Raw genomic sequence first — 21,861 nt, 5'->3', positions numbered from 1 at the left:
AAGTTTCAAGCTTCAAGCTTCAAGTCCAGTGTGCACCAAGGTTCAATGGTTTCAACAAGATCGGCCTCTCGAGTAGTTAGCCATGACTCTACAAAAGTAATGGCGTCAAATACAAGAACCCCTCAAGGTAGTACTAGCGACGAGGATTCAGAAGACCCTGATATTGCTCCGCGCCGGGTCAGGAAAAGATCCAGGAAAAGCGGGGGTCACCGCACCAAAACGAAGTTCAAGCGACGTGGACGACTCGACCTAATGCCCACCATGAACTTGGATATTCTATTTCATGTCAGGCTCAAGCCTACAAATTTTACGCAAGACTCATGAGTTCATACAGATCCTCAGTTTTCTCCATCCAATCGACCTTTTGAATCTCTCCCGAACCAGCAAGGATTTCCGAAATTTATTGTTGCAGAAATCATCTGCTTCTGCCTGGAAAACTGCTCGCCTCCAGGTTGACGACCTTCCCGATTGTCCCCCAGACTTGAGTGAACCGCAGTATGCAAATCTTGCTTTCTACCCTCATTGCCATGTGCGACGAGCTTTACCGCAAATGTCACCACCCTCGCTCACCAACATGTACTCTAGGATTGCGACAGAGTTGTCCGATCTGTTTTATGGCCACTTCGGGCACGATACTGCCCCAGATGCATCGGTGCAAAGTTGGTTGTCTTAGTTCAGGCTAGCCCATGTTATATTTACGCTGCGTATAGCACTGTTGATCAGTGGAGGTCATACAACATCCCATTCTCTTCACTTGACTTACCCCAAGCTACTATATACGGAACTGGTAGGCCTAACTTAATTTTGCGTCACTGTCCCACTCGTCTTCTTACGATGTTTTAGGCCGACCCAAGAAGTTGTTTCTCCATAAGACATTCACTGAACTGCTCGCCGAACACTCGAAGACGCCAGCGGACGAGATGGCAGCTTTCTTGCTAAAGAAACGAAAGCATACTGCTGAGGTCATGGAAGTGAGTCGTTGAACTTGTTATACTTTGGTTATGCAATTACATCTACATTCCAGCACGCAGAACAATGTCAACAGTGGTCACAGTCTGTCGCAAGTTCTCGTAAAAATGAACTTGACGACCTTAGACGCACTCGCCAGGACGAGTACGCCAGCCAAGACTTTCTTGTTTGCTCCAGCCTTGACTGATGTACATTTATAGTATTGTTGCTCGCCTAAGTGAAGCAGGCTACAAGCCTGAGTTGGACTATGTGGATAGATTTTGGTTGCAAGACCAACTGGGGACATCGTTCAGGGAACCAAAAATTCTCACTCAAAAATGTGAGTATGTCGTCAAATTGTTGGAAGTAGATATACATCTCCTTGCTACTAGCATGGGATCGTATACGCCCAGATTTAATCACAGGACTCGATAATGTCAGGGTCCGTCGCATAGAAGATCAAGTCTACGGTCCTAGGCGTCAGATTCTGATGGATGAATACAAGAAGTACCTCCAGCAGCCCCATCCCCCCGGTGCAGCATTTGACGTGATGCCGCATGCTGTTGATGTCGCAGAGTTCGAGCCCTTCAGGGGTCTCATCAAATCGCCTGAATCAGCCGCAATTACCGCGACTTCGTTCATCTCTGCTTTTCAGCAGCTCCCGGACTCGGTATCCTCCTGGAGAGCCAAAATCGATCGCGAATTTTTGGACCTGGTCCGCTTTCCAGAAAACCATGGCGATAGTGGAAAACAAAACGATCCGGATTGTCTGCAGTTGGCGACTGCCGTATTCGTCGTGGAATCTGGCAGTGATCGTCGTCTACTGATGTATCCCGATGTGCTCTCATGGCCCGGATTCTGCGTCCCGGCACCCGTCGCGTTGCGTGACGAACTCTACTCACTACAAGTGAAACAGTTCGGGTGCCGGATGTGGTCCGGTGTTAGACATTCCCCTCGGATCAGTGTGTTTGAGGGAGCCGCAGCTATTGTTCAGGCGGCCAGTCTTGACCCGAAGACCACGCGTGGAGAGGACATGGATGGGCTGGATGCTCGCTTTGCATGCGGAAAGTGTTCCACGCCAGGCAAAAAGGTGGTTATGACATGGAAAATGGCGGTAAATGAAATTTACGCAGATTTGTGACCATGCTCATTGGTTTGTCGTAACAGGTAATGCATAGCTACCGCATGCACCGAGATCTGCAACCTGAAGAAATTAAGTGGACATTGATAGAGGATCAGGAGTTAGCAAATGTCAAGGATTACGAGCAAGAGGTCAAACCTCCTATGAAGGCAGATGCTATCGCGTATTGCGCTTTGTGCCAGCATCATATGCGCGATGCCCTGTCACTTACACTAGTTTTGAACCATCTGGCTGAGATGTGAGTTTTGCCTTATATTGGAAGTATATTTATTCATTGCTTACACCGCCAACAGTCATGGAATTCCCTTGAATAAGGCTGAACAAGGCACACACTACATTCCCGACCGTAATTCAATATCCGTGGTTTCTATGATTTTGGATAGTGATGGCAAGGTATCGAACCACACTGACCATCGCTTAGTTCCTTCGTACTCCAGTGGGGTAGAAATTCTTTACTGGAGGAGTCACTTGGTGTAGTACATAGTTCGTCTTTACATTCACTGCTGAATACTTATTGTACATTATTAACTATGATCTGAACATACTAGACTTTGTTGCTACCTTCTTGTGAAGGCTTGCAACAGCCGGAGTCACCACAGCAACGCTGGGGAACTATAGTGGGCTGCTGCGTGACTTCGGGGATGCCTTGTTTTTCTACCTTCCGCTCCTCCTGTCCACAACAACAGCTACCGTTGAATTGGTCATTACTCGCCCACCTAATCATCTTAAAGCCCTCCCAACCAAAAAGCATAGCAATCACGATGGCAGTCACGGAGTCGACCCACCACCCACCACGCCAGACACGGTATATGAGAGAACCGATCAATAGCGCACCACTAAACTGGATGCACGACAAGGTACAAAGCGCCTCGCCGTTCATCGTGCTGGAGTTCAGCGTCTTTGCGAGATAGCGCTTCGGCACCCAGAACAAGAACATGATGAATGCAGCACTCGCCGCGATGATGAGTGATGCGTTAGATGGACTGGGGTGGTCACGGGCTACGAGGGAGACGATGGATGTGGCTACGGCTGCCAGGGCAAGCATCGCGAGTAGGATACCTATAGCCAAGGTTGCTATTCTCTCTACCCTACTGGGTGTCGGCAAAACGAAGACTGGGAGAGGGAAAAGCATGCTAACCTCAAGTCTTTGCTCATCCTAACTTCAGATTCATCGCCGCCTTCTTCACCGGCCTTGAGTCCATTCATAAATCTCCAAACCACGAGTGACGCCGAGAGCACTTCGATTACCGATTGAATGCCAAAGAAGATGAGAGAGTGTGAAGACGATTCTACACCAAAGACCACGGAGATGACGCCTTCCGCGATGTTATAGAATAGGCTGGCGATGCTGATGGCGATGGCGCTTTGCTGCAGGAAGCGGCGTGAAACCATGGTGGTGTAAAAACTGATACTTACTACATGATCGATCAGTTGGGCTGTTCTTATAGCGGAGGACTGGAGCGAATTTCCCTCTCGCGGCAAATATCCCTCATGCAGGCGCCAGGCTCCAGCTCACGGGATAAGTACCTCAGGTTGGCCCCCTGAATATGCTAGTGGATGTTCGCTATCCGAACCCATTCATTATCGGACATATTGCCACATTTTATAGACATATGATGTGGTGACAATAGGGAACAGTGTATGATCAATAACTGATATTCGTGTTCAAATTCAAACTTCAATATGACATTGCCCCTCGGGGTTTGTGTCGTGATGTGTTATGCATTTATGTTTCGTGCCGCACTGTCACGGACATTATCACTCCTTGCCACAGCCTACTAAGACATAGATCTCGCTTGCATCTAAATGAACGCAACTCAGACAAAAGACAGGTTATATGACCAGCTTGCAGCCAGTCTGAAGAACGTGTCTCGTGCGGTCGGGCAGACAGCAGACCTCTTTGAACATCTTCAAACAAACTTGAGCGCAATGAGAGTTCTCGCTGGCACACATGCTGCACAGTAGGCACTAATCTTCGGCTTCGCATTTGATGATCGATGTATCATGTATACTTAGGTTTATGACTGTCGCCGCCGAATTTAGTCCCAGACCGGATGGAGGAACCAGCACCTAAGTAATAAATAAGTGGGTAACCTGACATTCGAGAAAGTTTTATTATTGAGATCCCTTTAGCGCGAGTCGTCTTTCCCTGGAAAAGCTGCAGCTGTTGAGAGCATTCCACAACTCAACGTGTTCGGAGGTCTCACCTCCGGCAGATAGATTGAATGCATCTAAGAGGATGCGAGTGGCGATGGTCTGGGCTGCAGACTCCGATGAGAAGATATTTGTGCACGCGAAAAGGGCCAGCTGTGCGTGGAGAGACGAGGATGGGAAACAGCATTATCTCCAGCTTTCGAACGTGGATGATGTTTAGCGAGCTTGTGAACCGACCTTTTTGATGTCTCCTTATTCCTCAAGCACCACGACTTTCCTAAGCCGAGTGGCGTTATTACAACAACTCTAAATGTGATCCCTACAGTCGCTAGCATCATCCGTGCATGGATGATTTTTCGTGGCGCAGAGATGTATTTTTGAACTGTCTAGAGAGATAACGTTCTGCAAGCCAGTCTCTGTCAGTAAGTTTGGTAGAACACATGATTTTCGTCGAGCAAAATTTTGAGGAAGGGGTCCAAGGCAAATTCATGTTTGATCACTTGATAATCAAAATCTGTTGAGAAACTCCGTCCTCTTGTCTGTGGTTTTACCAGTCGTATATGGGTGACATGAATACGACGAAAGAGCTCTCGGGTGCATTCGTAGGTTGCTGCATTGCGTAGTAGTTGGACAAGACGATATGGCTGAGATAGGTCATAAGTGCATCACGGTTAGCGATGATATAACTGTCGACATCACGTCGAAAGACATACGATGGTGCCGTTCTCTTGACTCCTGCTCCTCACGAGATCGTCTCCTGTATTGACAAACATGACGCGAGAGAAGGCTGTGAATTTCAAGGATTCAGAACTGCAAGAATTTAAGATTCTGTGTTTCGAGCTTGTGAACCGTGCAAAGGACTCGGCGCGTGACAGCAAAAGACAAACATGACATCACGTGCCAAAGAGCAAGGATCACGTGCACAAATAGCCATGAAATTCGGTCGCGCGTTTCCTCCACCTGGCCCTGGCGATTTTTATCTTACGATTTTTCCCTCTTTTCCTGGCTCTGGCTACTGGGCTTTAGCACAAGCTCCATTTTTAGGGTTTCTCTACTCGGCTTCAATCAAGTGCACATGGGAAGCTCAAAGGATTCAGAGGATCAAGACCTGGCAGAGTTGAGGCGCAATATAGCCACCGGGAACCAGAAAGACGCTGGAGATGCTAGCTCCGCTAGTGAGTTACCGATATTCTTTGTGTGTGCTGCTTGCTCAGTTGCACGGTGGTGTACAGTTCCTCCCGTAGTATGCTACTGTCTAGCGTCCATCATGATGACAGTCGTGAACAAGGTCATATGCACCGCCCTTTTATCATGCTCAGTTTCTGAAAGCGTGATTAGTTCATAGTGTCCGGGAGTCAATTTAACATGACTTTTCTGCTGCTATCAATGCAGAGTGTAGTCTGCGTTGGGTGCGTGATCGCAGCTAAGAAGACGGGTGTAATATCATTCCGCGATTTCGACGTGCAAGATGCCAAGACATGGTATCCTATCAGCTGTCTCCTAGTCAGTGTAATCTATACCGGTTCGAAGAGTCTGGTGAGTACTGCCGAACAAGAGTCTCAATTCGTACGTTATGCGCTAACAGCTTCGCTTCAGCAATACCTCAGTATACCCGTTTACACCATTTTCAAGAATCTGACGATCATATTGATTGTGCGTTTATTGTTCTCGGTCGCGAACATATCGAGGCTAATGAGGCACCAGGCATACGGGGAAGTCCTTTGGTTTGGCGGACGAATTACAGCGCTTACGATGGTCGCGTTCATTTTCATGGTGAGTGCCCTGATGATTATTCAAATGGATAGGGCTCATGGGCTGATTTTGTGACAGGTGTTATCTTCCATAATGGCTGCGTTTACGGATATCCGCAATACTATAGGCGGCACCGAAAACCTTCCTCCAGCGAGCGCCGCCATGGGTATCGGTTTGGACCTGTCAAACCTGACTTCTAGACTGAATGCGGGGTACGTGTGGATGTTTATGAACTGCCTGATGAGTGCTGCCTACGTAAGACGCCCTGCCCTGATGATGTCCCTGAGCTGAGCGTTAGCTGCGTTGCCTAGGTTCTTCTGATGCGCAAGCGCATAAAGGTCACTGGCTTTTCGGATTGGGATTCGATGTTCTACAATAACTTGTTATCGATTCCTGTCTTGGTGGTGTTCTCCATTGTTGTGGAGGATTGGGGTTCAGAGAACCTCGTTAGAAACTTGTACGACGCCATCTCACCCAGCAAGACCACAGAGTAACCACTGACGCTTATCTGTTCCAGCCCACCCGAGACGCGCAGCGTTCTTTTGTCTGCTATTGCATTTTCGGGTGCGGCTGCAGTTGGAATCTCGTATTCTACGGCATGGTGTGTGCGCACCACGAGTAGTACCACGTATAGGTACGGACACATGGTTACTAGTGCTCTTGGCAGGCTACAGCTAATGCGGACTACAGCATGGTCGGAGCTCTAAACAAACTCCCTGTTGCGGCTTCAGGTATGCTCTTTTTTGGTGATGCAGTGACATTAGGATCGGTGTCGGCGATCGGAATGGGTTTCTTTGCAGGGATTGTGTATGCGATAGCGAAGAACAACCAGAAGAAGGTGGAGAGCCGGACTCAAGCCACTATCATACCACTCTCGAACCGGTAGACATACTTCTCGACTTCATCGTGTCGAGCACCTACTTAGACGGAGCGTTGATCGATGAAATTAGTCGTGTCAGAGCTCATAGTGCGGTTTCTCGCGAGCCGCCGAATAAACGCCAACATGATAACAGTGCAGCCGCAGTGATGGAGTTAAGAGACAAGACGTGGAGATGATGGGATTTGGCCCACTTTAAACCCGGAAGTTGAACACAGTCCGAGAGATAAACAGCTTGAACATATTGGATGTATCTGCCAATGCGGACGGATCACTGCGGATTACGGCCTTCTCGTGATTCGATATGGTGCGATTAGATGTTTTAGGCCAAGCGCTTAAGCCAAGCTGGTGATAATCAAAAGTCCCCGAAGTTTGAACTGCAGCTCCGCACCGTCCTACCATCTCACCATCCCCTAGCCCAAGTTCCAGCTCTTTAACATTCCCCCGTTTGTCTCTGGCATTCTTTTGAATTCTGACCACCATCATGGCTTCTGCAACTCAGTCACCGCTCCACCCCCCCAGGCTGGCACATACGTTCGTGGGGACGCCAAGCGCCCCCGGTACGCCGGTGCACTCCATTCAAACTATGAGAAGGAAATCCGCTGGTCACAGTGGTCCTCTCACCAAGATTCTCGTCGCCAATCGTGGTGTGCGCTTCGATCCGTTAATCTGAATGTCTTCTGTCGCTTAGATCTCGTTCATTTGCAGGAAATCGCTATCAGAGTCTTCCGTACTGCTCATGAGCTCGCTATGCATACCGTCGCGATCTACTCGTTCGAGGATCGTCTCTCGGCTCACCGCCAGAAGGTATGTATGATGTTTGATATAGCGAATGTTGCTAATCGGGTATCAATTAGGCCGATGAAGCCTATCAAGTCGGGAAGGGGCTGACACCCGTTGGCGCATACCTTGCCCAGGAAGATATCATCCGCATCGCTCTTGAGCATGGAGTTGACATGATTCACCCTGGGTGTGCTACCTAATATTTCCTTCACTATCTTTCGCTGACAATTGTCTAGGTACGGTTTCTTATCTGAGAATGCTGAATTCGCTCGCAAAGTCGAGCAGGCCGGTATCGCATTTGTCGGGCCATCACCCGAAGTTATTGATGGTCTTGGCGACAAGACGAAAGCGCGTACACTTGGTGGGTGATGGTGCTTTGGCATCTGGTACCCTATATGCTCACTGGAATGGTCCCATCAAGCTATGAAGGTCGGCGTACCATGCGTACCTGGTACACCTGGCCCAGTTGCCTCATACACAGATGGTGACGCGTTCATCAAAGAATACGGTTTCCCAGGTTGGTCGATATTCTCCTTTTCGCTTTCCTTCTGACACCATTTTGCCGCATATAGTCATTATTAAGGCTGCTATGGGTGGTGGCGGCCGCGGAATGCGTGTTGTTCGCGAACAATCAGACTTCAAAGATGCGTTCGAGCGTGCCGTATCCGAGGCTAGATCAGCATTCGGAGATGGCACTGTCTTCATCGAGCGTTTCCTTGAGCGCCCCCGTCACATTGAAGTCCAAATCCTTGCCGACGGTATTGGCAACACGATTCACTTGTTTGAGCGTGACTGCTCCGTCCAGAGACGTCACCAAAAGGTTGTCGAGGTCGCACCTGCAACCCACCTCCCTGAGGAAGTACGTCAGGCCATTTTGTCGGACGCGATCAAGCTCGCGAAGAGCGTCGGGTACAGGAACGCTGGAACAGCGGAGTTCTTGGTCGATCAGATGGGAAGGCACTACTTCATTGAAATCAACCCTCGCATTCAAGTCGAGCACACCATTACTGGTACGATGTCCAGACATGAAATAAAGCGCTTCTAGCATTGCTTACTCGGAATGCAGAGGAGATTACTGGTATTGATATTGTTGCGGCCCAGATCCAAATTGCTGCTGGTGCTACCCTGCCTCAACTTGGTCTGACCCAGGAGGCCATCACTCGTCGTGGGTTCGCGATCCAGTGCCGTGTTACAACAGAGGATGCGGCTACAGGTTTCCAGCCCGATACTGGCAAAATCGAGGTGTACCGCAGTGCTGGCGGCAATGGCGTTCGTCTCGATGCATCCTCTGGCTTTGCAGGTGCACAGATCACGGTATGTGTCCAACCGTATCCTGCGTCTGGGGTTATTCTGAACACCTTACCTTGGGCAGCCCCATTACGACAGTCTGTTGGTGAAGTGCACTGTAAGTGGCACAACCTACGAAGTTGCTCGCAGAAAGATGTTGCGTGCTTTGGTCGAGTTCCGTATTCGCGGTGTCAAGGTAACTGCCCTTAGTCTTCGTATAGAAACGCGTCTGACACTGCCGATAGACAAACATTCCCTTCTTGTTCCGTCTCCTCACCCACGACGTCTTCATTGGTGGCAAGACATGGACCACTGTAAGTGATCACGTAGAAGTAAGGCCTATAAGACGCATTTATGAATGTTTTTATGCCATCAGTTCATCGATGATACCCCTGAGCTCTTCAAGTTGGTGCAGAGCCAGAACCGGGCACAGAAACTCCTTTCATATCTTGGTGATCTTGCAGTCAATGGAAGCTCCATCAAAGGTCAGACCGGCGAGCCAGGCCTTAAGGACGAGGTCGTCATTCCCAAATTCGAGAGCCGTGACGGTACAGATGCACCCCTTGACACTACGTTCCCTTGTGAGGTTGGATGGCGCAACATTATCGTCGAGAAGGGTCCCGAAGCTTTCGCGAAGGCCGTCCGCGAATACCCTGGAACTCTCATCATGGACACAACTTGGCGTGATGCGCACCAGTCGCTACTCGCTACCCGCCTTAGGACGATCGACATGGTCAACATCGCCAAGGAGACCAGCTATGCCCTTGCGAACGCATTCAGTTTGGAGATGTGGGGTGGGGCCACCTTCGATGTCGCCATGCGCTTCTTGTACGAAGATCCTTGGGAACGTATGGTGCGCGGTTTGCAATAAGTTGGAGGAGCTCGAACTAACGTTTGTGCAGCGTACCCTGCGTAAGCTGGTGCCCAACATCCCCTTCCAGGCTCTTGTTCGTGGAGCCAATGGTGTCGGGTACACAAGTTACCCGTGCGTGCCCTCTCTTTGTCACCTAATGTCTGGCTGATTTCGTGTAGTGATAACGCGATCTATGACTTCTCGAAGAAAGCAGTCGAGAATGGTCTTGATATCTTCCGAGTGTTCGACTCGCTGAACTACTTTGGTGAGAGCGATACATCTATTGAATATTCTCGATTGCTGACGGGTTCCCTTAGAAAACGTGAGGCAAAACATACCAAATCATCATGAGACTGTACTAACTTTCATTTTAGATGAGACTCGGTATTGATGCTGCCAAGAAGGCAGGAGGTGTTGTTGAGGCCGTCGTCTGCTACAGCGGTGATGTCGCAAGTCCGAAGGAGACCAAGTACACGTTGCAATACTACCTTGACTTCATTGACAAGCTGGTCGAAGAGGGAATCCACATTCTTGGTGTCAAGGACATGGCTGGGTTGCTGAAGCCTGAAGCTGCAAAATTGTACTTTAGCAAGCACTTTTTTTGTCCAATTCACAAACACTAACCCATTTGCAGGCTTATCGGCGCGATCAGGGAAAAATACCCTGATATCCCAATCCACGTCCACTCCCATGACACAGCCGGAATTGCAGCAGCTAGTATGCTTGCGGCGGCGGCCGCTGGTGCTGATATTGTTGATGTTGCCATTGATAGTAAGTCGTTGTCATCTGCGAATGGCGAACTACATGTTCAACAATTCCGACAGGTATGTCTGGTCTGACATCACAACCCTCAATGGGAGCCGTGTGCATGGCACTTGAGCAAACGCGATTGGGGACGGGCATCCGCTACGCCGACATCCAAGCACTAAACTTGTATTGGAGCCAGGTTCGCATGCTCTACGGTTGCTTCGAAGCCAATGTCCGGGCCTCGGATTCAAGTGTTTTCGACCATGAAATGCCAGGAGGTCAATACACGAATCTCATGGTGAGAGTGGCGTCTGGAACGCATTTAGATTTTGCGGCTGAGCGATTTCATAGTTCCAAGCGTCGCAATTAGGTCTCGGCACTCAGTGGACCCGTGAGTGTTTCACTTACCAGTAATTCACATTTCCCGACCTTCGAATCCCAGAAATCAAGCAGAAATACATTGAGGCCAACCAACTGGTGCGTTTTTTTTCTGCGCGTCGTTTCCCACTCCATCTAAGTCGTTCCCTTCAGTGTGGCAACATTGTCAAGGCATGCAATTACCTGTTTAACTTCGTGCAAACCCTAACAGAACTGCTAGGTCACGCCCTCGTCCAAAGTAGTTGGCGATTTCGCGCAATGGATGACATCAAACTCGTTCTCCAAACAGGACGTTCTCGATCGTGCTGACCAGCTTGATTTCCCTTCCTCTGTTGTAGAGTTTTTCCAGGGCTATCTTGGACAACCTGTGGGAGGTTTCCCTGAGCCACTTCGTTCGAACATCATCAGAAACAAGCCAAGAATTGATGGACGCCCTGGTGCAACCATGGCACCCTTGGACTTCAAGAAGATCAAGGCAGAGCTCCGCAGCAAGTTTGGAAAGCACATCACGGACGCGGATGTTACCTCATATGTCATGTATCCTAAAGTACGTCGTGCCTTACACTCCCGCGATACATATTCTGAAGCCATGTTAACTCCGTCAGGTCTTCGAAGAATACCAGGGTTTCCTTGAGAAATACGGAGATCTCAGGCGAGCAACCTAATGTCTCCGTGTGATGTTCATAGATGGACTTATCCTTTCCCCAGTGTTCTTCCCACACGGTACTTCTTGGGGCGACCGGCCACTGGAGAGGAGATGCACATTTCGATCGAAAAAGGAAAGACATTGATTATCCGCCTGATGGCCGTTGGGCCTGTTGTGGAAGGACGTGCCCAACGTGACGTCTGGTTCGAAGTTAACGGCGAGGTCGATAACAATAATGTGACATGCGAATATCTTGCTGACATTTCCCCTTAACCACAGGTTCGGGCTGTGTCTGTCGAGGACAAGAATTCCGCAGTAGAAACAGTTTCGCGGGAGAAGGCGACGACTGACCCCGGATCAGTGGGTGCACCCATGTCAGGTGTCGTAGTTGAAGTCAGAGTGAAGGAGGGCCAAGAGATTAAGAAAGGCGACCCTCTTTGCGGTAAGGAACGATTGTTTGCCTTTACATTTCTGTCTGACACAAATCTTTTTTTCACCTAGTATTGAGTGCGATGAAGGTTTGTGTGAAACCCTGTGAAGATGACAACCTGCTGACGTTTGGTCCACTACAGATGGAGTCTGCTGTTACTGCACCTGTTTCTGGTCATATTAAACGCGTGGTTGTCAATGAAGGCAAGCCACATTCATTTCTCCGGAACACGGAGTTAGCCTAACATGACTGTATAGGTGACTCCATCAATCAGGGAGACTTGACGGTGGAAATCGTCCACTAAGGCAAGGATCTTCTCGAGCATACGCGAACTGATGTCACCATTAGTTGTATTATGGTTTCATGGAATGTATATCACACTATTACCACCGGAATCAATGGTGTTCCTGTCGGTTATTTCCCCACACGTTTAGAATATCGCAGGGACATGCAGCAAGCGAAACAACTTGTCCAAATAGGAAAGAAAAAGGTCCTAGGTTCACGGAAACAAACGATTTGACATCAGGTGGCAATGAGTGTTGATAGAAAAGTTAAACGTTCCATCATATCCGCGTGCAGTTCCCGAACAACAGCCTACACGCATAGATCAGTTGACAGCCTAATACGTTGCAATTTAGCGAGTCAAACTGACCTGTGCTGTCTGAATTTCTGTGACCAAGCCAACGCCAGTACCTGCCCAAACCAACATCTGGTCGGGATCCCTATTCTGTGTTGCCCTGTTAAAATTATCTCGAACAATTTCGAGGTCAACACCATCGTCCACATCTTTCACTGTCTTGTTATAGATGGCACGACCATCAACGCCTTCCGGCCAATCCAGAGTTCCTCTAGCGCGGTCAAATGCCGTCGTGCGCACTGTGGCATTTGCGTTGGCCATAACAAGCACCTTCTTTTGCACCTCATTATAGAAGCTCTCTTTCGTCATCAAAAATCGGGTGCCGAGCACCACGCCAGAGACTCCAAGAGCAAGGAGAGAGGCAACGTGACCACCAGTTGACAGTCCACCGGCAGCAAGAAGTGGGGGACCGTCTTTGGGCAACACTGCCAAAATAGAAGGCACCAGCGTGAGAAGCGGTGGCGCGGCGCTATACCCATGACCGCCAGATTCTGACCCTGCGAGAATGTCCATGAGAGGAAAATTCAAACCAATCCGAAGGAGGTTGGGGAAAAACCTTGAGCTACTAAGACGTCAACTTTCCAGTCCTGAATGGCAGTGAGAGCCTCTTTCACTGAGGAAACTTGTACAAATATCAGTGTTTTCTGCTTCCGCCCGGAACTCGCATCATAAGAGCGGACGTGCTCGATCCATCGACCTATACTGTTGCCGAACGCGAGCCAGATGGCCTGGACTCTGTTCGAAAGGGAAACGTTAAGCAGTCCAGCGGCAGAGGAGGGATCTTTCTCCAGTTGCCAAGCCAGATACCCCACACCGACTGGAAGAGGATCTGTGTCTGATAGGCAAAGTTGCGCGCGAGCCAAGGATAGCTCTTCTTGAATGCGAGAAGAGGTCAGGTACCCTTGGTGATTTATTTAGAAAGCTACTCGCAAAAGGTGCGACGGACTCCACCTGCACCGACAAATCCAAATGCTCCGGCGGCAGATGTCTGGGCCGCCAATGCGCCACCGCTAGCACCCGCCATGGGCGCAGCTACTACAGGAGTAGGTATACCTGCGAAAGTCTTCAGATGAGTGCAAAAACATATAGGAGCAAGTGAACACACCCATCAGGGCTGTGAAATCATTGTGAATCTTTGACATATCGAGGGATACAGACGGGGGAAAGAAAGCCAAGATCCGTTTATATGCACTGCGATTGTATGTGTTTCAATGAGAACACTTTGTCGGGCGAATTTACCGATGCTAGATGACTGTTGGTCCGATGGTGACTGACAAACGCCTAAACAAAAGTCAGCATGATTTTTCAGCCGTGGCAGAGATCGCGCAACCGCTAGGCAATCGTATGATCAAGCAGAAATGGCATAAAAATTGATTGCATGCAAGACGCGAGATGATGATCTTACTGCTGAGCGCTGAATGGCGCGCGTCAAGCCTTCGAGAAACAGTGGGCCAACTGTTTGCCATTGTTTGTAGCCGTCAACTCTATCTCGTTTCTTGTCATCATCTGCATCTCCAGACCATAATCCTAATCGACCATCATGGTAAGTCCTCATCAGAACTGTTGCGCATGGCGCCTGATTATCGTGCTTTAGCCTCCCCCAAAATCCAAAGGAGGAAAAATGCTGGGCCTCATCAATTGGAGGCTCAAAGTGACCATCAATGACGGACGCGCGTTGACAGGTCAAATGCTTGCATTCGACAGGCATATGAACCTTGTCCTGGCGGACTGCGAAGAGTTCAGACGCGTTAGACCCAAAAAAAAGGCCGGAGAAACTGAAACGCCTGCTGAGCAAGAGATGAAGCGCACCCTAGGTCTTGTGATTTTACGAGGAGAGACAGTCGTCAGCTTAAGTGTTGAGGGGCCTCCGCCAGTTGTAGACGAGGACAAAAAGAATGCGGTATGTCATGTGCTTTTAATTCTTCAGTCAGGATCTTATATATATGTGTGTGTTGCATTCAGCTGCCTGTTGGGCCTGGTCGTGGAATGCCTGCTGGTCGTGGAATGGGAATGATGCCCCCCAGTACGTTAATCGCTACACACCGAAATCATGTCGCTTACTATATATTTAGTGGGTATGCCCCCCATGGGTCGTCCTCCAATGCCCTTTGCCCCACCGGGCATGCCCGGTCCCCCTCCTGGCTTTCGTCCTCCTGGCTTCCCTCCAGGCGGACAATTCCCTCCACCACCAGGCTTTGGTGGTCCCCCTCCCCCTGGGTATTGTCCTTTATTTCATTTGAGCGCACTGCCGATCCTAATTGCCTTTTCAGCTTCCAACCGCCTCCCCAGTAAAGTCACTGCTGCTCCTTGTTGTTTGATCAAATTGTTGTGCGCGGCAGACGAAATCTCGAACGTAGAGGTGAAAGCAGGGCAAGTAGTTTTGCTGGAATGTTCGTACGTTCGCAACATGTACCTCCGAGACCTCTTAACTCCGAAAGGTTTGTTGTTGTACCATTTCACTAACAAACCAACAGCACCGTCTCACATCGGTTGCCGGTTGGAGTCTGCTCATGTTGGTTGTAGAATGTACAATTTTTTTGGGAGTCATGTGTGTAAAGATGTGTTAAGTTGCTCTCCAGCAAAAAATGACGGGAAGTTAGGAGTGTGTCTCGCTATCTGGAAATATGCTCTTAGTGAGTTTGGGTGTTGGTGCTAATCCTTGATGGAACAGACCGATGATCGGCTTCGAGCGAGCGTGTTTTTAAACTTAGATGAGTACTCGAGCATTCATCCATATCTACTTGGCTAGTCTCCCCCAGACAGATGAATGAAGCTAGTCGTTCCTTATCATATTCACTGTCATCCCGAATTCGCATATCGCGCAATTCTTACATACAACATGGTCCTCCGCCGTCAGTTGGACATCCCCAGCTGGTGTCGAATGGTCTGTACCTTCCTGACTCGGAATGGCTGTGGGATCATTTTTAACCTGGTACTTTGTTGGTACTTCTATACTTCCCCCTGGGTGCCTTCATCTTGCTCATGGGGATTGGCGCTGTCAGTCCAACTTCTTTGTTCCTGTCAAGGTCAACAGTCTCCGAGGATACCCCGAGTCCGTGCTTCACATTGTGTCATTGATAGAACCGTTGACGGCCGTGGAATGGGATCCTTCTATCAGCGCTGTACCATTTGCGAGTACAATGCGCAGCGCTGCTGCTAATAGTAGCACAATGAGTGTTCTATTGCCATATACCGCGTCATCATATAAATTTATGATAGAACCCAAATATTGGGCCGCTGACGTGGAATCATATGCATATGCTGCCCCACCTCCACATATCATGGGTCAACCCTGAACGACGCGAGCTCATAGTGCGGCCCTCCGAACGCGCTGTTTCCGAGCCACTATGATGGAGATGCATAGGCGTATCATGATATCCTTCGTATCAGCGCCATTCCCGGCAAAGATCAAGGAAGTGAAGCAAAAACACGACATCCCTTCTTTTCGTTTGATAATCCCTTATCGCCCTCTCACCATGAGCGAAATTTCATTGCCATGGTTGGATTGGTTCCTTTTCGTATCTCAATCTTGGGCCTTCGGTTTTTGGATCTTTATCTTGGACTCAGTGAGCTGTCCGTCGTCGCACGTGTGTTCTTGCAATTGCAATTGCACGAAATTGGATCTCATGTCATTTTGGACTTGACTGATAGATGTCATTTGCAACCCAAGTACGCGTTCAGCAAGAGTATGATAGCTGGTCGAGTCGATCTTCTTAGAGCGTATGTTCCATACTTGTGCGTGAGTGCCAAATTTAAAGACAATTTTGACTTTTCAAGCTAGTCACCTCTAGGATTAGTAGACCAGGAGCTGCCGACAAGCGAGCCCTATCATGGCTACTGTAAGTCGCAAACGGCATGTACTCCACAATACCCGGCGGGCCGTTGACAGGAGTCTACTTCTTGTTTCGCTGTTATTCGCTCTACCGCAAGCAACAAGCGTTTGGTGCTATCAATAATCTCCAGAACGTTAACTTCCCAGCTTGGTCTCAAAGCGGACTAGTCGATGACTGCGGTGGTAGTTAAGACCACACGAAATTAGGCAGGAAGAAGGGGCACCTGACTTTGTAACCCCTTGCCAAGCTGAAAATCCTTTGAAACTTTAGGTTGACAGAGGGTACTTAGCATGCCGTGTCTTTGGCACTAGAGCCTTGAACCAAGCTCCTCCCGAATGATGATGAATATTTGATGCGTGCCAAGGCTTCGGGTTGTCGGTTTGTGTCTGTTTGCGTTTGGAGGGACGCCACTCCACTCATCGATAGTTATTTGCGATCAATCGGAGGCGCGGTTCTGCTGTCAGGTGGCTGGAGCAGCTTGATGCGCCGCGCCGTCCATCATATCTGTTTTTTTTTTCTGATTTGTGGACCAAGGTCCGGGTGCGACATATGTGTGTGTTATAGCCCCCGACTCTCAAGGGCAGCACAGGTTCGTCGTCTTTCATACCGGAACGGAGGTTAATTGTTCAGAGGTGTTTCCCAGCCTCTGTCAAGAGGTTGCAATAAATTCACCGTCGTCCGGTGTTTTATTTTTTTTCCGGTTGGGGCGGGTGACCACCACCATCTAACCCTCACATCTCTTCACTCCTCCTACTCTGCATAACGACCATTGGAGCGGCCTCACACAGGCGTGGATGTAGGACTGCCAGCGTCTAACACATGATGGGTGGTGTAAAAGTTGTCCCGTCGGGCGTCATATGAAGTTTCAGGGCACCGCCAAATTGTTTCGTGCAAGTCGCGCAATTGAAGATATGTGGGACCTGAGAGATATGAAGTGCCAGTATATGGGTACACTACCGGTGTCCTGACCTGGCGCTACCCTGACCGTCGGACATGGATGAATGGCTATCATGCCAACTGGTGCAGGGTTCTGCACGGCAGGCCGGAGCATGATGCGTGCATAAACTCCGCCCTAACAGGTGTGCCGCTGGTTGTACTCGGAAACGTTGCGTAAGCAAACGTCGTGACATCACCTTTACATCCCCTTATCTGATAACTGAGTGAGGTGTATGAGTCCCACACCAAGTCAGAGGGCAATTGCAAGTTCGCAACGTTTGATTGATGACGACGAATTGGTCAAGAATGTTCTACTGAAATCCATTCAAGGGTTCTTCTTCGCGACGCTGGTATTAAATATTTCTTTCCTCCAATCCCATTATGCCACCTGGTCCATATCTATTGCGACATAATGACATGATCACCCTACTTTGATCCACACTGCTCTAGTGACTCTACATAGTCCCTACGACGGTTATCGTCGTTCCAGACCGGAATTTGCATTTGTACACAGCTCGAAACTTGTTCAAGCCCAAAATAGGAAGAACAAAGATGAGCACAGTGGCGGGGTGTTCCAATTTTGAACATGTCGAAAACAAAAAGGCCCAGTCACGTCTCCCGCCCCCCGACGCCACCGGTTGGCGCGGCCAGTCGTAACACTCGCTTTGGTTCTAGCTGCGCATCAAGGAGCGGAAGTATTCTCTAGACTTAGCTAACCCGTTAGCTTGGCAATTAACCTTTGTCCGTGCGGTAGCGCTTTGATGCGGTGCTTGTCTGTCAGAGTTTCTCCATTCTTCAGAACATCATACATGATGACATCCTGTTCGGCTCACTGTATAGCCTATTATTCCGATGTCGGCGTATTTTTTTCCTAATCTGCATCAAACCAAAATCGAGCGTGCAAAAACCCCACAGGTAGTAGCGTCACGGTAGCCTGACAGCTTGATCTGCATGTGCCTAGTCCGTCAAGGTACTTTTGTTCTATGAGCGCCGTGAAAAATTCTTCATGTCCAAGGCGGTGCTCGTCCAAGGAGCCGCAGCCAGTTTCCTATTACATCGTGTTCCCGATGGTCCGATTATCGATATGATTTGGTTGCGCAAAGACAATCAGAATGTCATGTAATGGCTTATCACCATCATTCATGGCGTTAGTGAAAGTGGGTGCATGGGCTAACCGGTGCAGATCTGGTTTCCATGCGCAGTCTTCTGTGGGAGAAGATGCAGCTACACGTGCATCGTGGACCATGTCTTTGAAAACTCACCCAATTAGACTTGTTCTAAGAATACGATGGTAGCATGTTATCAATCAGAAGAGCGAGAGAAAGCAAGTGAAATTCAAGGCTAAATAGACCAAGGGAGTGAGAGTCAAGTGACGAGGAGCAAAGGAAGGACGCACGCTGACACCAACTACTCGGTTTAACCGGTTTCATTAATATAAAAATCAATGAAAGCCCTCGGAATCTTCCACTGAGCCCCCCAAAATAAAAGTGTGAGGGATCATCATCGAGGGATGCATGGGTACTATGTTGATATCATTTGGTAAATCACGAAGCGGAAACGAGTCACTTTGCGCAGTAGGCTAGGAGCCTTAGGCGAAGCGTAACTTTCCGAATTAACGCCATGATGAGAGTCAAGTTTCAAGTTGAACCCTACTACCATTCAATTGATTACGGTAAAAACGTATGAATCACGATGCTATGGCCTAGGCCTGGGATATACTTGCGAGAACCGGACTACCAGAGTCATAATACAAAGTATAACGACTGCTGTCAGGTTAATCAAATCGGCAAGCGTTTCCCTCGAGAACATGTTTCAGGGTTTTAATCGGAAAATTCCGACTGCCCATCTTTGCCAGCAGCGAGCTCGACCGAACTGACGCAGACATTAAAAAGATATTTCGGAATCCCTGGCCTCCGCCACGGCAGAATCTCTCCATGCGATTCTTCCACGTACGCAAGCATGTTCGGATGAATCCGCGTCACCTCATAATTCACCGGACGAAGCGTGAAGGGGGGGCGCTCTAGCCCCAGGCGCTACTGTCAGCACACCCGACTTTCTCGCGTCTCTCCAGATCGGCAACATGTCACCCAACCGTATACGTACATACGTGTCCTCAAACACGAAACCCACAAGTCATCCTTGCCGCGGCTCCCGATTTTCACGTAGGGGGGGGCACCTAGACCCTCGCCTCCAGGCACACCATTGTTGATAGCATCAAGCTTCCTCGACCGGAATCGCCCTTGCCGCGTCGACACTTTCAACGCCGACGTCTTAACGGCGATTTCCAGCATTTCTCTCGCTTCTCTTTGACAGCGAAACCCCGCGTTTTTTCCAAGATCGTCTACCGCACCACGCGGCTATGGGACTTGGCCTCTCCCGCGAAGAGCGATACTACTGTCAGTGTCAGACAGGACAGGATGCCACACCAGCTATAGCCAAGGGACGGCATTCAATCAGAATTAAAAATTTTCCACATGCAGTGCAAGTTGACAAGTGACAGTGATGGATGAATGCGTACAAGGGTCGTTCCGCAAGTTGCAGATCACATGAATCGTCGTTTTTTTATTTGCCTTTTGACCAACAAGCAGAGCATTCGACGATCACTTGTTCAAATCAAACCATGTTCAGAATTCTACCCACGTTTCACATATGTTCTGTATAGAATATCTTTTTCATAGGTTTCCAACCAGAAAATCTGTTCAAAATCGATTCCGTTTGGCTTGTTGCCAAAATCTATTGTACAATAAATCAAATACCATATCCAGGAGTGAGACGTGTTTATGCAAGTGCAACGAGATCTATGTGTATATGCATGTATATACAGTGTGTGAGGAGTGAGAAGGAGTGTGTGTGTGCGAAGAAGAAAAAAATAGCGAGAAAGTTGAATGATTGTGATTGTGGGGTGCTCAAAAAGTCAAGCAAGCGTCGAAAGGGAGAAGGAAAAGTGGTGTACAAGATGCACGGAGAGCGTTCCTGGGTTTTGAAAGGGGGGAGTATAACAAACAACAACCATGAGGTGGATTTTTTTTTCGTTTCGAGGGAGAGTCCATAAGTCAATTGCGTGAATGAGCGCCTATCGGCACGAGGCGATTTTGCGAATATGCTGAGTGAGGAAGGGGTGATAGTGATAATGAAAAAGACGCGCAGCACCTCATGGCGCGATAACACGACCGCCGCGACGACCTCGGGCGTCCACTCGCTTCGGCGCCATCAGGAGGATGGAGGAACCCGAACTCGAGTTGGAAGGGGAGAGCGAAGGAGAACGCGTCTGAGGCTCGTACTTCTGTTGGAAGTGGTGGTGGTAGTGAGCCTGGGGCACGAAACTCTCGTCGTCGTCGTCGTCATCCAAGTCAAACTCGGCAGCCCGGCATGAAGGAAAGACAACGGGCGTAGGGGTGTGGGAGTCAGTGGGTGTTGAGCGGTCACGGTCATTAAAATGAGTTGCTTTCATAACGGCGAATTTTTGGCGTATGATGGGGGCAGGCGGAGGCGACTGGATAATCTTGGATTTTTTTTGGCGGGGCGGCGAGGTCTTGGAGGATAAATATGGTGGGAAATATGATTTGATCTCTTCTACGACTTCCTCGTTTGTGGACTTGGCATGTTCGCGGTCGCGGTGAACCCACGAGCGAACGAAAGCGCCAATGCCGAAGGGGGAGTCACCTTCATCTGGAGTAGCCACGAGCGGCTCGCTCAAGAGACTAGTAAGGGAAGTGCTTGCTTCACTCATGCTGGCAGTGGTGTTGGACGCCGTATTGCCATTAAAGTAAGCGCAGTGCGTGCTGCGCGTGGGGGGGAGAGGTCGTACTTGGGCTGGTGATGAAACGCAGAGTGTTGGGACGGGTGCCGTAGCGGATGTACGCTCAATCAATTTGGGCGTTGCTTGAAAGCGGGCACGAGGTGAAGGGGAACGACGAGTTGACTGAGTGGATGCTGAAGCAGATACCTCCGCAAAGGGGCAAGAGGGTGCGCCAGCAGGTACATGCGGCGGGATAGCGGCAGCCCATTGATGAATGCGGTGAGTGTTGGGTGCAGGAGTCGCTACTGGAGCAGCGAGCCTAGATGCTGGTTGAGCAAATGAAAGACACTCTGGTGAGCAATATGGACCTGAAGCGGTCGTCAGACCATCCTGTAGTTGAAGTTAGATATGATCAAGGAGAAGAGGGAAAGAATAATTACAAGTCTGCGATCACACGAAAGACACCAGTCGACGTCCATGCCTTGTAAATACTGAAAGAGAGGAGGAGGAGGATAGCTTCAGAGCTGAGCTGAGCTCTGCGGAGGACTTGAAAATGTTCTGAGTAGGGCAAGGCAAGCAACTGCTTCCCCCTCATTTCTTGTGAACGTTCTTATAAGGGCCCTCCCTTCTCGTTCACAACACCCAATTTGGGAAGTACGATCGAGATCGTGTGTTTATTAAACGAGTTAATTAAAGTATTTATTTTAGTTGTTTATTTTT

The 21,861-nt window shown here is 49.2% G+C and overlaps 9 protein-coding genes across 9 annotated transcripts; 5 read left to right on the top strand and 4 right to left on the bottom strand.

Annotated features, from left to right (window-relative positions):
• Positions 1-99: 99 nt before the first annotated feature.
• DEU56DRAFT_734280 (uncharacterized protein) lies at positions 100-2,089 on the top strand (the record flags this gene model as incomplete). Its single annotated transcript, XM_041348375.1, has 6 exons — positions 100-285; positions 335-652; positions 855-971; positions 1,025-1,113; positions 1,170-1,288; positions 1,341-2,089. The coding sequence occupies 6 exons, from the start codon at positions 100-102 to the stop codon at positions 2,087-2,089; spliced, it is 1,578 nt and encodes a 525-aa protein (XP_041209899.1).
• A 544-nt stretch (positions 2,090-2,633) lies between these two features.
• On the bottom strand, positions 2,634-3,481 carry DEU56DRAFT_911453 (uncharacterized protein; the record flags this gene model as incomplete). The annotated part of the gene is made up of 2 exons (XM_041357293.1): positions 2,634-3,177; positions 3,228-3,481. 2 exons carry the CDS (start codon positions 3,479-3,481, stop codon positions 2,634-2,636), a joined length of 798 nt encoding a protein of 265 aa, XP_041209898.1.
• A 382-nt stretch (positions 3,482-3,863) lies between these two features.
• DEU56DRAFT_796351 (uncharacterized protein) lies at positions 3,864-4,128 on the top strand. The gene has a single exon (XM_041352892.1). It carries the CDS (start codon positions 3,896-3,898, stop codon positions 4,052-4,054), a length of 159 nt encoding a protein of 52 aa, XP_041209897.1. The 5' UTR covers positions 3,864-3,895; the 3' UTR covers positions 4,055-4,128.
• Positions 4,085-4,703, bottom strand: DEU56DRAFT_796350 (uncharacterized protein). Its single transcript, XM_041352891.1, has 2 exons — positions 4,297-4,703; positions 4,085-4,247 (listed from the first exon to the last, which is right to left on the bottom strand). Exon 1 carries the CDS (start codon positions 4,579-4,581, stop codon positions 4,321-4,323), a length of 261 nt encoding a protein of 86 aa, XP_041209896.1. The 5' UTR covers positions 4,582-4,703; the 3' UTR covers positions 4,085-4,247; positions 4,297-4,320.
• A 504-nt stretch (positions 4,704-5,207) lies between these two features.
• DEU56DRAFT_796348 (uncharacterized protein) lies at positions 5,208-7,231 on the top strand. The gene is made up of 9 exons (XM_041352890.1): positions 5,208-5,418; positions 5,476-5,531; positions 5,582-5,779; positions 5,840-5,896; positions 5,948-6,016; positions 6,074-6,250; positions 6,307-6,452; positions 6,513-6,629; positions 6,686-7,231. The coding sequence occupies exons 1-9, from the start codon at positions 5,319-5,321 to the stop codon at positions 6,879-6,881; spliced, it is 1,116 nt and encodes a 371-aa protein (XP_041209895.1). The 5' UTR covers positions 5,208-5,318; the 3' UTR covers positions 6,882-7,231.
• DEU56DRAFT_276692 (carbamoyl-phosphate synthase L chain, ATP binding domain-containing protein) lies at positions 7,206-12,465 on the top strand. Its single transcript, XM_041345433.1, has 26 exons — positions 7,206-7,521; positions 7,581-7,679; positions 7,730-7,842; positions 7,892-8,016; positions 8,077-8,172; positions 8,228-8,665; positions 8,722-8,969; positions 9,028-9,138; positions 9,188-9,256; positions 9,319-9,795; positions 9,845-9,927; positions 9,975-10,060; positions 10,113-10,117; positions 10,170-10,375; positions 10,430-10,566; positions 10,620-10,840; positions 10,894-10,933; positions 10,985-11,019; positions 11,074-11,091; positions 11,141-11,467; positions 11,526-11,572; positions 11,629-11,788; positions 11,846-12,008; positions 12,068-12,084; positions 12,139-12,199; positions 12,254-12,465. The coding sequence occupies exons 1-26, from the start codon at positions 7,357-7,359 to the stop codon at positions 12,298-12,300; spliced, it is 3,594 nt and encodes a 1,197-aa protein (XP_041209894.1). The 5' UTR covers positions 7,206-7,356; the 3' UTR covers positions 12,301-12,465.
• On the bottom strand, positions 12,380-13,875 carry DEU56DRAFT_276849 (2-nitropropane dioxygenase). Its single transcript, XM_041345434.1, has 5 exons — positions 13,739-13,875; positions 13,585-13,686; positions 13,190-13,534; positions 12,649-13,130; positions 12,380-12,590 (listed from the first exon to the last, which is right to left on the bottom strand). Exons 1-5 carry the CDS (start codon positions 13,773-13,775, stop codon positions 12,519-12,521), a joined length of 1,038 nt encoding a protein of 345 aa, XP_041209893.1. The 5' UTR covers positions 13,776-13,875; the 3' UTR covers positions 12,380-12,518.
• Positions 13,876-13,916: 41 nt separating this feature from the next.
• Positions 13,917-15,349, top strand: DEU56DRAFT_796335 (Sm-like ribonucleoprotein). Its single transcript, XM_041352889.1, has 5 exons — positions 13,917-14,176; positions 14,228-14,533; positions 14,596-14,656; positions 14,706-14,850; positions 14,904-15,349. Exons 1-5 carry the CDS (start codon positions 14,174-14,176, stop codon positions 14,923-14,925), a joined length of 537 nt encoding a protein of 178 aa, XP_041209892.1. The 5' UTR covers positions 13,917-14,173; the 3' UTR covers positions 14,926-15,349.
• Positions 15,350-20,077: 4,728 nt separating this feature from the next.
• On the bottom strand, positions 20,078-21,724 carry DEU56DRAFT_796322 (uncharacterized protein). Its single transcript, XM_041352888.1, has 2 exons — positions 21,582-21,724; positions 20,078-21,531 (listed from the first exon to the last, which is right to left on the bottom strand). The coding sequence occupies exons 1-2, from the start codon at positions 21,618-21,620 to the stop codon at positions 20,554-20,556; spliced, it is 1,017 nt and encodes a 338-aa protein (XP_041209891.1). The 5' UTR covers positions 21,621-21,724; the 3' UTR covers positions 20,078-20,553.
• Between the last annotated feature and the right edge of the window lie 137 nt (positions 21,725-21,861).

This window comes from Suillus clintonianus (genome assembly GCF_016758775.1).
Source record: "Suillus clintonianus strain FC179 chromosome Unknown DEU56scaffold_25, whole genome shotgun sequence".
In the NCBI taxonomy this organism is placed as follows: domain Eukaryota; kingdom Fungi; phylum Basidiomycota; class Agaricomycetes; order Boletales; family Suillaceae; genus Suillus; species Suillus clintonianus.
This window is presented reverse-complemented; position numbering and strand designations above follow the sequence as displayed.

Excerpts from the sequence above, each read along its gene's own strand:
- DEU56DRAFT_796351 (XM_041352892.1), top strand. The coding sequence starts at position 3,896 with ATGAACGCAACTCAGACAAAAGACAGGTTATATGACCAGCTTGCAGCC.
- DEU56DRAFT_796350 (XM_041352891.1), bottom strand. The coding sequence starts at position 4,581 with ATGATGCTAGCGACTGTAGGGATCACATTTAGAGTTGTTGTAATAACG.
- DEU56DRAFT_796348 (XM_041352890.1), top strand. The coding sequence starts at position 5,319 with ATGGGAAGCTCAAAGGATTCAGAGGATCAAGACCTGGCAGAGTTGAGG. Across the intron at positions 6,017-6,073 it reads TGGTCGCGTTCATTTTCATG|GTGTTATCTTCCATAATGGC; the intron begins GTGAGTGCCCTG and ends ATTTTGTGACAG. Across the intron at positions 6,251-6,306 it reads GCCTGATGAGTGCTGCCTAC|GTTCTTCTGATGCGCAAGCG; the intron begins GTAAGACGCCCT and ends TGCGTTGCCTAG.
- DEU56DRAFT_276692 (XM_041345433.1), top strand. The coding sequence starts at position 7,357 with ATGGCTTCTGCAACTCAGTCACCGCTCCACCCCCCCAGGCTGGCACAT. Across the intron at positions 8,666-8,721 it reads AGTCGAGCACACCATTACTG|AGGAGATTACTGGTATTGAT; the intron begins GTACGATGTCCA and ends CTCGGAATGCAG. Across the intron at positions 10,841-10,893 it reads GTCAATACACGAATCTCATG|TTCCAAGCGTCGCAATTAGG; the intron begins GTGAGAGTGGCG and ends GCGATTTCATAG.
- DEU56DRAFT_276849 (XM_041345434.1), bottom strand. The coding sequence starts at position 13,775 with ATGTCAAAGATTCACAATGATTTCACAGCCCTGATGG. Across the intron at positions 13,535-13,584 it reads ATTTGGATTTGTCGGTGCAG|GGTACCTGACCTCTTCTCGC; the intron begins GTGGAGTCCGTC and ends TAAATCACCAAG. Across the intron at positions 12,591-12,648 it reads CAGAAATTCAGACAGCACAG|GCTGTTGTTCGGGAACTGCA; the intron begins GTCAGTTTGACT and ends CTATGCGTGTAG.
- DEU56DRAFT_796335 (XM_041352889.1), top strand. Across the intron at positions 14,534-14,595 it reads ACGAGGACAAAAAGAATGCG|CTGCCTGTTGGGCCTGGTCG; the intron begins GTATGTCATGTG and ends TGTTGCATTCAG. Across the intron at positions 14,851-14,903 it reads GGTGGTCCCCCTCCCCCTGG|CTTCCAACCGCCTCCCCAGT; the intron begins GTATTGTCCTTT and ends TTGCCTTTTCAG.
- DEU56DRAFT_796322 (XM_041352888.1), bottom strand. The coding sequence starts at position 21,620 with ATGGACGTCGACTGGTGTCTTTCGTGTGATCGCAGACTT. Across the intron at positions 21,532-21,581 it reads TTTCGTGTGATCGCAGACTT|GATGGTCTGACGACCGCTTC; the intron begins GTAATTATTCTT and ends CTTCAACTACAG.